This window comes from Aspergillus terreus, genomic scaffold (assembly GCF_000149615.1).
Source record: "Aspergillus terreus NIH2624 scaffold_1 genomic scaffold, whole genome shotgun sequence".
NCBI classification, from domain to species: domain Eukaryota; kingdom Fungi; phylum Ascomycota; class Eurotiomycetes; order Eurotiales; family Aspergillaceae; genus Aspergillus; species Aspergillus terreus.
In genome coordinates this window covers 1812032-1827990 of record NT_165972.1, presented here as the reverse complement: position 1 = coordinate 1827990, position 15959 = coordinate 1812032, and the positions used below count along the sequence as shown (strand labels likewise).

At 56.1% G+C, this 15959-nt stretch overlaps 5 protein-coding genes across 5 annotated transcripts; 2 read left to right on the top strand and 3 right to left on the bottom strand.

Annotated features, from left to right (window-relative positions):
* Nucleotides 1-576: 576 nt before the first annotated feature.
* On the bottom strand, nt 577-1458 carry ATEG_00650 (uncharacterized protein; the record flags this gene model as incomplete). Its single annotated transcript, XM_001210736.1, has 4 exons — nt 577-873; nt 924-1042; nt 1094-1306; nt 1353-1458. The coding sequence occupies 4 exons, from the start codon at nt 1456-1458 to the stop codon at nt 577-579; spliced, it is 735 nt and encodes a 244-aa protein (XP_001210736.1).
* A 616-nt stretch (nt 1459-2074) lies between these two features.
* On the bottom strand, nt 2075-5398 carry ATEG_00649 (ankyrin repeat protein; the record flags this gene model as incomplete). The annotated part of the gene is made up of 1 exon (XM_001210735.1): nt 2075-5398. The coding sequence occupies one exon, from the start codon at nt 5396-5398 to the stop codon at nt 2075-2077; it is 3324 nt and encodes a 1107-aa protein (XP_001210735.1).
* Nucleotides 5399-6562: 1164 nt separating this feature from the next.
* ATEG_00648 (uncharacterized protein) lies at nt 6563-9374 on the bottom strand (the record flags this gene model as incomplete). The annotated part of the gene is made up of 2 exons (XM_001210734.1): nt 6563-8719; nt 8796-9374. The coding sequence occupies 2 exons, from the start codon at nt 9372-9374 to the stop codon at nt 6563-6565; spliced, it is 2736 nt and encodes a 911-aa protein (XP_001210734.1).
* A 1263-nt stretch (nt 9375-10637) lies between these two features.
* On the top strand, nt 10638-12050 carry ATEG_00647 (aminotransferase-like domain-containing protein; the record flags this gene model as incomplete). Its single annotated transcript, XM_001210733.1, has 3 exons — nt 10638-11099; nt 11151-11536; nt 11603-12050. 3 exons carry the CDS (start codon nt 10638-10640, stop codon nt 12048-12050), a joined length of 1296 nt encoding a protein of 431 aa, XP_001210733.1.
* Nucleotides 12051-13029: 979 nt separating this feature from the next.
* exgO (exo-beta-1,3-glucanase Exg0) lies at nt 13030-15851 on the top strand (the record flags this gene model as incomplete). The annotated part of the gene is made up of 2 exons (XM_001210732.1): nt 13030-13252; nt 13306-15851. The coding sequence occupies 2 exons, from the start codon at nt 13030-13032 to the stop codon at nt 15849-15851; spliced, it is 2769 nt and encodes a 922-aa protein (XP_001210732.1).
* Nucleotides 15852-15959: the final 108 nt, after the last annotated feature.

Below are 15959 nucleotides of genomic sequence, written 5' to 3'. Positions count from 1 at the left end.
CAGCTCGTGCTGGGCAGCAGCGTGATTCGATCAGAGGATTTAGAATCATATGAACTCGTCATGCAGCATGTCGATGCCCATTTCGTATGTGTTGCGCATCGATTGGATTGGAGCATCCAAGTCCTATTGATATCTGCTGTGGTTCGTCGGCGCCGAGTCTCTCCTTTCTTTCTAAGCCAGTCAGTGAATTGGTTTGGATAGTGTCTCCTCCGTGATCACATCGACGGACTTGGTGTGGACCGTACGTATTCCGTGATCTCGAGCCAATTTCAAAAGCTGGACTGGCTTCAGACAAATCCAGTAATGAAGGAACATCGGGAAATTTGAGATTATGAGAGTCTCTATCTCTGACATCCCGGCCGAAACACGGCAGGACCCTGGACTTCACTCTAAAGGTGTTGACAATACGGCAAAAATCGCAAAAATGAGTCAAAGCCGCCACGGGGTACTATGGTGGCTTATTGATTATTAGACCATTGAAGCCACGCCGTGTTCCAGAATAGCCTAGAAGCTCAAGTGGCTGGTCAGATAATGGACCCAGGTATTAGAAGGATGAATGGCTTTACATTCACTCCGCTACCCTTCAGATCTCCCCAGTAAAAAGGGGGCGCTGAGTAGATCCTTCGCTGGCAGTCGTCTTTCCGGGCTGATCTGCAGCATATCCAACAAGAAAGATGCAAGACTGTGTGCATTTTCAGAACCAAAGTCACCCGGAAGCCTCTCCTTCACATACGCAGCAAACTCCTGACCTCTCTGCCCATCAATACAAAGTCGCTGCGTGATGATGGAATCATGCTGTTCATCAATCTCCTCGCGTGCAAGGCCGAACACATCCAGAGGGAATAGTGGCTGGTTTGTCGTGAGTTCGAATATCTTTTGTCAGTCAGAGGATAGAACTGTTTTCAGAGGAAATATCCACCTACCAGACAACCTAAACTCCAGATGTCGATACCAACATCCCAGTGTTCTCTGTGAATCAACTCAGGTGCGCGCAGGGAGATTGGTGTTACGGGCGGCTGGTCGCATTTTTGCGCCCATTGGGCTGTGAGCACCTGTCAGCTGCAAAAGAGCACAATAACACATGATATCTTACCTCCTCCCAGGTCCCCAATCTTGACCACAAGTTTAGTAAAATCTGCATGATCCAGTTGACCTCGGCGTCTCTGTGAGGGCAACAGATACCGGGGTGCACTGTCATCTTGTGTCACGCCTTCCAGCCACTTCACGGGGCTAAACTCAGGAGGTTCTAGAAAGTCCTTGCATGCATGCCCAGCCATCGAAACCATGATATTTGCGGGTTGCAGGTCTGCATCCGTCAGCGCATGGTATTAGGTATGTGGAAGAGTACCTACCACAATGAACAATGCCTGACTGATGGAGAAAGTCAAGGCGGAGCAGAATCTGACGCGAAACAGTCTGGACGTAGCCTGCGCAATGTGGTACACCACCAGTGGTCATTGCCTGCCCGTCCGACACCATCACAGGAAACACAAGACACAAGTGGGTGCCATTTGGGCCTGTATGATAGAAGTGATCGAGCAATTCAATGACATTTGTCTTTCCGGGGTGATTCCCGCGGCAAGCCGATACTCGCAGAAGCATGGAGAGTTCAGTGTTGTTCTTGGAGATCTCTGCCTTTAGTATCTTCAGTGCAACCTGTCGCTGGTTTCTTCAACTGGCATTAGTGATTGTCTGCGTATCTGCTGGAGTACTCACGATCCTGCATCCTCGGCCAGCCAGACAGTCGAATATTGGCCGTATGCGAGCTTCGCAATCACCGTGTATCTCTGTTGGAATACATCGTCCAGATGGACCAGGTGGTATCCTCCACGGCGATACTCTTCCACTGGCTCGACCACGTCGTAGATCCTTTCAAATCGGCGCATTTCAGACTGGCTAAAGCGAAAGATTATACAGAATACCAGAGACGCGAGGGGGTGGACGTGTCTACCATATCATGTGACTAGAAGAGCATATCAAGATGGCTAACCCACTATATTCATATAAAGTCTTCATTTCTCTACGCGCTAATATCAAACTATTTATCGTATACGTCATAAATCGTCAAAAGTCATCACGAACAAACATGTTCTTCCGCCTCGACCGGGCCCGTGTCTCGCGTCGAGACAGGCAACACACTCGGAAGATCCGACTCATAGCTCCGTCGTCCGCTGAGTATCTTCTTCATTTCCCGTGCCGTAACAGGCCGATCCACAGTCCCTGTATCCGACTGTATCATTGAAGCACTCCTCCGCCGTGACAACCAACGGCGCATGCGCCGCGCGCCCTCGAGACACACATCGCCGATATCGTCAACCGACAGCGCCAGCAGGATCAGCGGGATGGAAATGGCAAATCCAATGCCGAAGGTATACTTCGCAACATAGGATAGGTGCAGGTTTTGGCTGCCCTCAGCATTGCGCGGGAATTCGGCAATGTTGATGGTGAAGATGGAGGTGATGAAGGACAGCGGGAGGAAGATGATGGTGACAATGGTAAAGACCATGATGATCTTGCCCTGGCGAGTAGTGCCGGCGGCCTGGTCGCGCGCGAAGCGGGCCTCGAAAGCGTTAGCGTGTTTCTGTTTGAGATCGAGGAGATCCGTGATGGAGGAGTAGATGCGCTCAGCTTGGTGGTCCATGCGGCTGATGTCCTTGAGATGCATGTCGATCGTACGCTGCTGCTCCTTGAACCGTTTCTTGACCTCGTACTGCGACCGCTGCTGTCCATGGTAGATCTCACAGATGGCCCCGTAAAAGTCGTCCAGCACGTGCTGCTGGTGTTCCAAAACCGTGCGGATCATGCCGAGCTCGTCTCGGATATCCTTTGCTTCGGAAAGGAGGTCGATTTCCTGGCCGATATCGAGGAGGTTGTCGACGAAGAGGGGCTCTTCATCGTCCTCCGCGATGATGGTAGCACCGTCTTCCTGGAGCATCATGAACTGCAGATGCGGCTTGTCGCCATCGGGCGAATCCTGTTTAAACCGACTCAGCTTGCGATGGTTTTTGAGCCAGTCGGACGCCTGCGCCGACGCCCGGTTGAACCGGTTGAACAGCATAGTCTCGCGGTCCGTCGCAATACCGATGGACGCCTCAAACATGTCGAGAAACTGGTACTCCTCGTCGCCCATACGGTGGCGGTCAAACACGCCCGAGCAGCGGTTGGTGATGATGATCGCGAGGTCGTACACGGAGCGCACAGGCTCGCGGGTTTTCGAGTTGATGTCCTCGATGATGCCGTCTAGGACGTTGAGCGGGTCATTCTTCGGTTGCTCCCACCGCTGTGGAAAACTCGTCACGATCAAGTTCGTGCCCATGATCCACATCCACAGCTGGTCGACCATGAAGATCTTCGGCTCGGTTGCAAACCGCCCGCGGCCCTGCCCCTTCGTCTGGTACCTGTACACGACCTGGTCACGGTCGCGCGTCTGCGTATCGATGTTGGGGTAGAAGAATTGGTCAAGCGTGCGGCGGACATGCAACGATGTCGTCGAGGACGCCAGATGTGCCCGCAGCAGCATCTCGTCGCGCGTCGGGGACCGCGTGATGCCCTGAGGCGGTGCATGCTGCGTCTCGGCGCGCTGGATGGCCTCCTGCATTTTCTCGCGGCGTTCTGCCGTCTCAAAGTGGAGGTATGGCATGAACATGCACACATTGCAGCTGGGCTGATCGCGACACAGTGACAGAGGCGCGCGCTGCTTGTCATCCTGACGGGTCTTTGGAGGGGTTGAGCCCGACTTCCCTTTCTTGGTTTGGGCCTTGCTTTTCTTTCCCTGTGAGCCATTCCCGCCATCGTCTTGGGAGTTCGAGTCCACGCGCTCAAACTTCGTCCCCTGATTCTTTTGCTTTTTGGACTTAGCGGTGTCCTCGCCTCCGCGGGTGGAGGCGTGGCTGTTGCTGGTGTTATTGTTGTTGATGACAATCTGCGGAGGCTTTTCCTCGTCAGTCTTCTCGCTGTAGCTCTCTTCCTGTCGCAGAATCGGCCGCGGCACGCGCGGCGAGCTCTGACACAGCGGACGCATGAAATGCGAGTGGGTACGCTGGCCGCGATGCTGGTAGCGGAAAGACCTCTCCAGGCCCTTGAAACTCTCGACATCATGGGCGCCCTCTTCAATGAAGTTCTTGGTCAGGAGGGCCTCAACCCAAGCCATGTTGTTCGCGGGCAGATGGATCCATCTAAAGTCGGTGGCCTTGCTGTTCGCGGGAATGGTTGTGAAGGCCTGCTTGCGTGAGTTCTCCGCGTCACGGCCATACAACAGGTTGAAGACGGAGGTCTTGATCACGCGGTTTTCGTTGTGAAAGTTTCCAAAGTCGACGACCGTCGCGTCGAAGCCCTCGCACGCACCACGCGCGTCCGGTGTCAGCGCATCGACATTATTGAATGGGGCCAATAAGGCGACAATATCTTTGCGTTTGAACTGCGCCGCGCGCAGGAACGGCGTGCTCCCGAAGTTATCACGCACACGACGTTTCAGATCCGGCCGCTCCAAGAGACACTCCACTACCGCACGGTGGCCTGCCTGCGCAGCCAAATGCAGGGGGGTCACTCCATTCAGCAGCTGGGAGTTGATCGGCGCGCCGGCACGCATCAACATACGCACGATCGTCTCCGAGCCGCTATCGCACGCGTTATGCAGCGGCGTCCAGCCACCGTCGCTGCGCGAGTCGATGCGCGCCCCGTGCTGCAGAAGCAGCTGGACCATGTCGTCCCGACCGTGCGCAATCGCCACATGCAGGGCTGTCTTGCCGCGAGACTCGCCGGCGTTGACGTCCGCCGGCGTGCGAAGCAGCCGCTCAGCGAGACGGAGCTTACCCGTCGCGCAGGCCCAGTGCAGCGGGGTGCGGCCGAGCTCGTCGCGCGCGTCGACGTCGCAGACTGTGCCGAGGAGGAGGTCAACGACGGCGTCGCCCCAGTCGCACTGCTTGTCGGCGGCGAGGTTGTGGAGGATGTTGCGTTTCTTGCTGTCACGGGCGTTGACGTCCGCGCCGCGCGAGATGAGCAGCTGCAGAACGTGCCAGTGGTTGCGCCACGCGGCGGTCATGAGCGCTGTGCGGCCCTCCTTGTCGGTTGTCTCGGAGGAGGCGCCGTAGTCTAGGAGGAGTTGCACGATGCGGACGTGATTGCGCTCGACAGCGCGTAGCAGTGGAGAAAGACGGTGCGTTGGGACGTCGGTCTTTGCGCCCAGGCTCAGGAGGTACTGGGTTGCGTCGATGCGACCGCGTTCGCAGCTCCGCATGAGTCCCACGCGGAGGAAGTTATCGCTGAATTGGCCATTGTCGCGGGCGAGGTCGATGATGTGCCGCAGGGCTTCGACATTGTCGTTTTCCGCGGCTCGCAGGAGTCGCGGCTCCAGTCGGTCATGGCCGTCGCTCGCGATGCTGGACCGGGACCGGGACATGGTCGAGACGAGAGGGTCTCTCAAGAAGTGATGGGGAGTGATATGCGTAGCACGACGGCATTATCGCCGACCGCCAGAGTCTCTGTCGAGGGAGAGAGACGGTGGAGGCAAATGAAAGGGGTAGAATTTTCCCCAGTTTTGTGCAGGGTGCAGAGCCTCGGAAGATACGAGGACGATCGATTAAGAGTAGGCCGGCCTCGTTAGCTGCATTTCGATCCTTTCATCATTCCGCGCCGGCTGTTTTCTGTCCCACGATTGTGACTCGTGCTTGTAAATTTGTTCTGTAGACTGCTGTCATTTTGGACATTTAAAATAGTCGTTTTATTGGTTCAATAATGGCACTGGATGAGCATGGTCTTGTCCTCCGATTCTTAACTGCGTTGTGACATTGCCTATCGTGTTGACCGTGGGGTCAGCCGAGAGGCGTTTTAATGCAATGGTGGTACGATCGGCTATATTATCCCGTGTTGCCACCGTCTTTGGAGTAGCCGAATGATTTTGACGTGCAATGGGTCATGTAGGAGGAAGAGGGAGGGAAAGAGAAGGAGAGAAGGGAAGTGAGTGGGAAGAAGTGTATCGTAGATGAACGGTCACGGGAAATCCAGATATATATCCAATGCGCCTACTGCCTACTACCCAAGGTACTCCATTATCGCACATGAACCCAACCCGAAGGCCAATAAATATATTACTCGTCCACGCAGGACGTATTATCTCTATCCGTCTCATGGGTAGTAAAAACATCAAATCAACCAGGCTGTCAGGCGGTCGCAGAGACATCCGAGAGAAACAAGGTCCAGAGGAAAGGAGTGTACAGATGAAGGAATAAGAAAGATGCAACAACGAGAGGGGGACCATATTCAAAACAGGGCATGACGCCGCGAAAACTATGCACGCTGCAAAGGAAATCCTTCCGTCTCTCTTTTATCAATGATGGTTTCAATCCAGATGGTCTCACATATACGCCGCTCAGCCTTTTGTATCCGTGGGGAAATCGGTGCGCCCATTATGATCAAGGAAAACATGGATGTGAACAGTAGGAAATGAAAGGAGACAACGAGTGAAAAGACAAAGGCAAGATGGTGGTACGCGAGGACACCACCGGGTTCAGTCCAGTGGGCAATTCAGGGCGTTCACCACCCAGCGCATCTGTGCCGCTGGCTCTTATTTCTTCCCCTTTTGGTTGGGGACCTGCTTCAGAATATCGTCAAAGCTCATGTTTGGGTTGAACCGACTGATCGGTCGGGACGGAGGATCGATTGGTGCGACGCCCGCGGGCAGCGGGAGGGCTTCCAGACCCGGGTAGATCGAGTGCCGATGCTCGGCGCGACTCCGGGCGGCGGGAGACGTTGTGCGAGGGATGGCGGGCGGTGGCGGCGGCGTCAGACCGTTGGGGCTCAGCAGTGGCGAGCCCGTGGCCACGTATTGCTGCTGCTGCTGTTGCTGAAGCTGTAATTGTTGCAGCTGTTGCTCCGCCGACGAACCCGCCGACGACTGTTGGCCCTGGTAGGGTGAGGATAACGAGGATTCGTTGTCGTATGGGTCATCGACCGTGGGCGGAGCGAGAATCGCGTCCTTTTCGGCCCACTGTTCGGCCACCTGCCAGCAGTGGCTGCGCCGGTAGATGCCTTCCACCCCGTTCACGACCACATCCGAAGGGAGACTGACCAGACCCGAGCCGCCTGCGACGCCGAACCAACTGCGCGCCGCCTTGCCGTCGTTGTGAATCCACGGCGCACCGCCGCGAGGGGCGATACACAGGAAGTATTCCACCCCGCTGGTGAACTTGACATCCTGCACATCCACCACCAGCAGCGGCAAGGCCTGGATGACACAGTAGAGCAGGATCCACTGCCCGCATCGCAGGTCCACGAGGTCGTTGAGGGTCTTGCCGTGAGCGCATCGCCGCTCGAATTGCATAAAGGCCTCGATGAACGGTGTGGGCCGCAGGCTTTCGCGGGTGTAGGAACCCATGAGGATCGCGTTTATGTCGGAATCCTTGAGCTTCTTCGCCTTCTTCTTCGCCTCCTTCTTAGGATCCATGGGCTTCTGGTGGAGGGACTGCAGTGAGGGATATTGCGGGATGTCAAAGGGAATGGGCGGCTGCACGGGCGGCGTGGCGCGATCGTACTCGCTTTCGATCTGGCGCAGGGCGCGGTTCATGATTTCCTCATAGGTGTGGGCCTCCGAGGTATCGCCGGACATATCCAGGGTGCGAGTGGTCAGCGCCGTGCGGTCGACCAACATGTCGTAGAGGTTGGTGAAGTCCTCGTATAGCTCTCGGAGCACCTGGCGGTTCAGACCACTCTCCTCAAAGTGGTTCTTCTTCGACCGGGCCTTGGGGGGCCAGGAGCCGTACTTTTGGCGATAGTACTGCATGACAAAGCGACGGAATTCCATAAAGGCAGCCTTCCAGGCCTTGAAGCGGATGACCTTGCTCTCCTCGGAAGTCGCCGAGTTGGCGATGCCGGAAAAGACCGAGGGGAAGTCAAAGTCGTCGAGCTTGCTGTACAACACGCGGAGACGCGTGTCCAGGTCGATGAAGCCACGTTCCAAGCGTTTTTGCGTGACAGGGCTAATGAGGCTGTATTTGGGACTCCTCAGCTGCTTCAGCTCGTCCAATTTTCCGACTCCGTGGACGAAACCTTCTAGGTACAGGGGAAAGAAACGTAGCCGCTCGCCCAGGACAATGGCTTCGATGGTCTTCTCCCGGCTGCGGCGGACATCGGCCAGATGGAGTTCATCGCAGTAGTTGCCGAAGCTGGTGGTGGCGGTTTCACCAAAGTTGGAGCCGTCGAGGTTGGAAAACTCGAAGCGCGACAGGAGGGTGGCCACATCCATGAAGATGGAGAAGAGGGAAGGGGAGCGCGGCGTCGCAATCAGCGACTGTCCGAGTAAGAAGGCGAACAGGTTGCGGAACAACAGCAGGGTTTCCGTGTCCTCCTGGGAGATGCGGGTGTGGGGGTTCGAGACATCACCCTGCAGGGGGACGGGGAGGTAGAGATGCAGTTCTTGGAACTCATCGGTCCCATCGTCATCACCAAAGGGGATTCTCCTGCTACCGGAGCTATCGCCGTCATTGTCGGCAAGACGATCCTGGGCACCCAAGGGCGGGGAGTAACTGGGATTCCCCAAGGAGACGGAGCGAGTCTGGTGTTCGAGAGAGTTGTTGTAGCGGGGGTCTGTGCCCCGGGCAAGGAAATTGAGGGAGGGGGAATCGGCAAAGACTGTGGAATGGAGTTTGAAGGAGGGAGGTCGACCGGTATTCTGGGGGAAGAGATAGACGTAGGTGTCGCCGGCGTCGTTCCACAGCTCCGGGATCTAAGAAGAACTGGGGTTAGTGAGGGGGAAACTAACGGGCGACGCTAAAAATTTTCCTGGGGGGAGAGTTGCATACCTGGTCTCCCCTGGCCAACGGATCCAGGTCGTAGAGGATTTTCTGCTCTAAACCGGCAATCCAGGCACTGGGTAACTGGGGGTTTGTCGGGCGGGTGTCGACCGAACTGGCGCGCATGCGTCCGGGCATCCAACTGCGTCGTTTGGAGGGGGTTCCGGGACGCGAATCGGGGCCGGAGCCGGGGACAAATAGCCCCGCGGAACTGGCAGGACGACTGGCACTCAATCGACGGCCACGACTCTGGGGTCGGCCATCCGTCGGGGAGCTGGGAACACTGCCGGCAAGGTCCTGGTTGACGGCCAGTAGGGAGGGGGGCGGCGGGAGAGGATCGTTCAGGGAGAAGGCATCGTTGGGACCGGGGGAGCGAAGGGAGCGAGCGTCGCCATAGTCGACGGGGTTGGAGACGAGGCGGGCGGGGCGAGAACTGCTGCGTCGTCGACGATCCGCAGGATTCTGCTCGGGGGAGGTTCGCGGGAAGCCGGGAGAGCCGGGAGAGGAGGGACTGGAGGTATCACGATTGGAGCTCAGGGAGAAAAGCGAGGAGATGCGCTTGGCTGATTTGACAGGGGCCGACAGCATCTTCTCTGTTGGGGGGTTTAGGTTAGCATGGAGGTTGATGGGAGTAGAGAGTAGAGAGGATGAATAGGTAGAGGGTGGAGGGTAAGTAGAGGTAGGAGGAAGTAGTAGAGACAGGCGAGAGGAGAGGGGAATGAAGAATGCAGAGGCAGGGAAGTATGAGGCAGTCACGAACCGGCTAGGAAAGAATGCCAGCTGATCCAACCAGCAGCAGCAGGACTCAAGATGGCGAGGGAGAAGTGAAGGGATGGGCAGGTTGAAGAATGATGGATCGGCAGGAGGGATTCCGAAGGTCTTCTTTCTTAATAATCGACCGAGTCCCAGCAACAACAGCGCAGAAAAGAAACCGGCCGTCAGGAGAAAAAAAAAAGGAAAAAGAAAACTAGAAGTTATTTTTAACCCAGGTGGGTCGAGAGATCCATGGAAGTTTTCTTTTGTTGACGCATCATGGTAGAGTAAACTATTCGTATATTTGTTGTATAATAATACAATTGTGAGTGACGAACCAACTAGGCGACGTACTCCGTAGTATAATTTTCATGCCCTAACTAATGGAATACCACTAGAGGGTATTCCATCCGAATCCTTTGACAACAAGGCCGAATTAATCGGATCTGATCCACTGAGGCGGTGTTTGGTAGGATTCTTAGGCACGAACAAACGACCCAAGGCACAGTCGAGTTTTGCGGGTTCCATGGGTCAATAGTTCATGGATCCTTAGGTACGTTGCGAACTATACCCCGTTGGATCAGATCAGATCAGATCGGAAAAGTTATACCAAAACATAAATCACATCATATGCGAGAAGAATTGAGAATAAAGAGTAAAATAAAAACAATACCAACAATATGCTCCTAATAATATTGATAATAATAATATATTGTGGAAATGACGTGTCCGATACGAACCCCCCTTGACCGCCTTCCTCTTCCATGACGACATCTCTACCTAGCTGCATCCCTACACATACTCCGGAGTACCTACAGAGTATGTATTGTACAGACAGACACAGGTACTCCCCACATACATCTGCAGACTACTGCATGGATGCATCATCTATGATCATGATAATACTATAACACCACTCTCCCCTCGTTAGCATCCACGTACGGAGTACACCCACACCACAGCCCATGCCATGGCGGAGCCGCATCCAAGCCTCCGCAAAGCGTCTCTCTCAGCGCCCCGGGCGGCTCACTCTCTCACAGCCTCGTCCCCCCACTACATAACGTGTCCATCCAACAACGACAACCACACCGGCCAACGATGAATACGCCTTCATCCTCCGTCGATCTTTTCCGTGGATGGCCCAACCCCGCCTTGTTGCCCACCGCCGCCTTAGCAGACGCTTTTGCAACCACTCTCACCACTCCCGATCAGTGTCTCCTCTATGGTCCCGACCAAGGCCATGAGCCCCTGCGCCAGCACATCGCCCAGTGGTTAACCTCCTTCTACCAACCATGCCGTCCTGTCACCTCCGATCGTATTTGTATCACCGGGGGCGCCAGTCAGAACCTCGCCTGCGTCTTCCAGGTCTTCACTGACCCCGCTTACACTCAGTATGTGTGGCTCGTCGCGCCGACCTATCACCTGGCGTCACGCATTATCAATGATGCCGGGTTTGCGGGTCGAATGAAAGCCGTCCCGCAGACGGCGTCGTCGGGGGTGGATGTGGACTTTCTACGGAGCGCTCTCATCAGCGCGGAGCGGGAGGGAGGCCGCCCGGTGGTATGTGGCTGAGAAGTCAAAGAGAGGGAGGCTAACTCGACTACCCCTCAGACATATAAACCACAGCGGCCCTGGGCGAAAATCTACCGGCATGTCATCTACGCCACGCCCACCTTCTCCAACCCATCGACCGTCAGTCTTTCGCGGGCCAATCGGGAAGCTCTGGTGCGAGTGGCGCGGGAGTTCGACGCCCTCATCGTCACCGACGATGTCTACGACTTCCTCCAATGGTCGGCGGATCCGACGAAACCTCTGTCTCGACCGGACCAAGCCCATCTCCCCCGTCTGGTGGATGTCGACCGATACCTCGACGGCGGACCGAAGGATGAATGGGGGAACACACTGAGCAACGGGAGTTTCAGCAAGTTGATTGGACCGGGGGCACGGACGGGATGGGCCGAGGGGACGGCCCAACTGGCCTACGGGTTGTCTCAAACGTATGATCTAGCTGCTTTCCTCCTGGGATCTAGTTGAAAGTCGAGGAGGAAGACTAATGTGAACAGTGGCTCCTCTCGGTCGGGCGGGGCGCCATCTCATGTGGCCGCAGCGGCAATCGCAGAACTGTTCCCGTCCGGACTGTTTCAAAGACACCTAGTGGAGGTGTTGCAGCCACAGTATGCACAGCGGTACTATCGGCTGATGGACGCCATCCGGGAGCACCTGGTACCCTTGGGGATCACCGTGCCGATGGAGACCGGGGGGATCGTAGGGGGGTACTTTGTCTGGATCCAATTACCGAAGGGGATGCGGGCGAGTGAGCTGGTGACCCGACTAGGAGAGGAAGAGTCGGGGGTGGTGGTGGCCGGGGGGAATCTGTTCCGCGTGGAGGACGCCACGGCGGGGGAGATGAATGACTTTGACGAGTACGTGCGGCTGTGTTTTGCGTGGGAGACGGAGGAAAATCTGGTCGAGGGGGTGCGCCGGCTGAGTCAGTACCTTAAAAAGAAGTAGAACCAAGGATACATATGGACGGACCGGACCGATATTATTAGATCTATTAGATCTAGTATTATTGATTCCACTCTGTATATTCTGTCTTCTATGATTTAACGATGTATTATTTCTTTATCTTCATTATAATTCCACTGGTGCTCCGCCGAAATTAATTAATTAATTCGCAGACTAACAGCAAATCATTAAAGCTTGGCTGGTCGAGGCGCCTGCACGAAATCAATAACTCCCGACGCCAGATCGGGATGGGGGTGAACACAGGGTCATTCGCCTGTCGCCTCTCCTGTTTCTCTCGGTCTCCTGGATATCCTGGATCTTCTACTCCATCGCTATCCTGCCGCTTGGTTGGTCTCCTAGGAACCTGAAGAATGTCCATCCGCGCCTCCCTCGTGCCTTGAAAGCTCACGCGTCCCATTCCACGGCAAACACTAATGCTCCTCGGGGCATGTCTGGTCGCTGGGTCGATAGGGGTATATAGGTACTCGTCTCTCTTTTTTGCGCTCTTCTCTCGTTCTCTTTTCTTCTACCCTGAATCAATCTCTTCATCCTCCATCTCTCGCTCTCCTCCAATCCATGCGCAATTGTCTGTGAGCGTGTGTCGACGGGCGTTTCAATTCCGTTTCAGCAACTCCTGATCGTCCATGATTGGCTCCACCCGGTCAACAACACTATTATCTACACAACTTCCTTGATCTCTTCTCACTCTCCCCCTCCCTTTTATCTCCTTCCTCTCTTTTTCTTCTCGTGAGCCCTTCTCTTCTTCTTCTCTCTTTGTCATTTCTGTCCCTCTCTTGGCGGCGTCCTTTGTTCGCTCTTTCTCTCCTTCTAACTTTGTCTTGTATCACCGGACCAACTCATCTCCGTCTCTCCCTCTTCTTCAGTGCTGGTTGCTGGAGTCTGGCTGAAGCCTGGTCCTCTCACTTTCCTTCATCTCTCTCTCTATCTCTCTCTCTGCCGGTCAGAGACCGCTATCTAGACGATGGCGTCCTTTCGCTCCCTCCTCACCTTGCTACTCGCGCACCTGTCCCTCCTGACCTTCGTCCATGCCGTACCCACTCCTCAAGGACTCGATCTGGCTGCGCACGTCGCCGTAGCCTCGTCCGACTACTGGGTCGCCAACATCAAGCGTCAAGGGACTGTCGCATTTGGCAACAACACCGACTACAAGGTCTACCGCAATGTCAAAGACTACGGAGCTACTGGTAAGTCCATCCCTCATCCGCAACTTCATCCATACATCTACTAACCAACCCAGGCGATGGCTCCACCGATGACACCGCCGCCATCAACAAGGCCATCGCGGACGGAAACCGTTGTGGACAAGGCTGTGACTCGTCCACTGTAACTCCCGCCCTGGTCTACTTCCCTGCCGGCACCTACGTCGTCTCCAAGCCCATTATCCAGTACTACTACACCCAGATGGTGGGCGATGCCCTGGACCTGCCCGTCATCAAAGCCGCCGCGGGCTTCACGGGCATGGCCGTCATCGACGCCGACCCCTACACCGACGACGGCTCCAACTGGTACACCAACCAGAACAACTTCTTCCGCGCCATTCGCAACTTCGTCATCGACCTGACCGCCATGCCCCAGGGCTCCGGCGCTGGCATTCACTGGCAGGTCGGCCAGGCCACCAGCTTGCAGAACATCCGCTTCGAGATGATCAAAGGGGGCGGTGATGCCAACAAGCAACAGGGTATCTTCATGGACAACGGCTCCGGTGGCTTCATGAGCGACCTGACCTTCAACGGTGGCAACTACGGCATGTTCTTGGGCAACCAGCAGTTCACCACCCGGAACCTGACCTTCAACGACTGCAACACCGCCATCTTCATGAACTGGAACTGGGCCTGGACCTTCAAGTCGCTCAACATCAACAACTGCAACGTCGGTCTGAACATGTCCAACTCGCCCCAGAACCAGACCGTGGGCTCCGTCCTCATTCTCGACAGCCAACTGACCAACACCCCTACCGGTGTCGTGACCGCCTTCACCCAGAACAGCATTCCTACCGGCGGTGGTGCTTTGATTCTGGACAACGTCGATTTCAGTGGTTCCAAGGCCGCCGTTGCAGGGATCGACGGAAACACCATCCTCGCTGGCGGTTCTGTCGTCAAGAATTGGGTCCAGGGTAACACCTACCGCCCCGGCAACTCCGTCCAGAAGCGGGCTATGCGTCCCTCTGTCGAAGTGGTGACGGAGACGGTCGTGGAGACCGTCTCCGTGTGTCCCGCCGGCCAGACCGAGCCCGCCAGCACCGTGGTGCCGACCTCGACCGCGGAATCCACCCAGCAAACAGACCGCATTGTCTTCCCTACCCCGGCGGGATCGCTCTCGCAGCCCGGCTTCGATTTCCCCGGGACCCAGTCGAACGAGCCCAGCAAGCCCACTGCAGCGGTGCCCACGACCTCCGCGCCGGAGGTGGTCACCAAGCCCTCGACCACGATCAAGCCCACCTCTACGGCTGAAACCAAGGGCCCGGCGGAGACCACCGTCCCCGCCCATCCTTCCCACACCAAACCGACCTCCACCGCTACGGCCGTGCACGGGAGCGGCCAGTGCGCCAGCAAGACCGTCACCAAGACCCGCCTGCAGACGGTCGTGCCCGGTGGCGACAAGCCCAAGGCTTTGCTCACCGGTGGAGACAAGATCTTCGAGCGCTCCAAGCCTCTGTACGAACAATATGCGGCGTCCGCCTTTGTCAGTGTCAAGTCTGCAGGAGCCAAGGGAGACGGTGTGACCGACGACACCGCCGTCATTCAGAAGGTCCTCAACAGTGCAAAGGATGGACAGATTGTCTACTTCGATCACGGCGCCTACATCATCACGGACACCGTCAAGGTGCCCAAGAATATCAAAATCACCGGTGAGATTTGGCCCCTCCTCATGGCGTACGGCAAGAAGTTCGCCGACGAGCAGAACCCCATCCCCATGCTCCAGGTCGGTGAGCCCGGTGACCAGGGCTCTGTGGAGATCAGCGACCTGGTCATCGAGACCAAGGGTCCCGCGCCCGGCGCCATCCTGATGGAGTGGAACGTGGCGGGGGCGGAGCAGGGATCAGTGGCCATGTGGGATACCCACTTCCGCATCGGTGGCTCTGCAGGCACCGAGTTGCAGAGCGACAAGTGTTCCAAGACTCCGAAGCAGACGACCACGCCCAATTCGGAGTGCATTGCCGCGTTCATGCTGCTGCACGTCACCGAAAAGTCGGACGCCTACATTGAGAACGCCTGGTTCTGGACGGCGGATCACGACCTCGACCTCCCCGACCACAACCAGATCAACGTCTACAACGGCCGCGGTGTGTACATCGAGAGCCAAGGGCCCGTATGGCTGTACGGAACGGCCTCGGAGCACAACCAGCTGTACAACTACCAGGTCTCGAACGCCCGCAATGTCTTCATGGGTCTGATCCAATCTGAGACGCCGTACTACCAAGCCAACCCCAACGCTCTGGTGCCATTCACGCCGCAAACCAAGTGGAACGATCCCGACTTTGCGTCCTGCACGACCGATGCCTGCCGCAAGGGCTGGGCGCTGCGGGTCATGAACACGACGGATCTGTGGGTGTACGGCGCAGGTCTGTACAGCTTCTTCGAGAACTACGGCCAGACCTGTCTGAACTCGGAGTCGTGCCAGGAGAATATTGTCGAGGTGGACTGCTCGGACGTGCACATTTACGGACTGAGCACCAAGGCCAGCGTCAACATGGTTACCTCGTCCAACGGACAGGGACTGGTACCAGAAGACGAAAACACGAGTAACTTCTGTTCGACCATTGCACTGTTCGAGCAGAGCTGAGCGTTTTGTCTCTTCTCTTTCTTCCTTTATACAATTTTGTTCCCTTCCGCTGCGAGTACATATTCTAGTGGCATGGTTGGCAATCTAGTTATGACAAGAGGTTGTTCA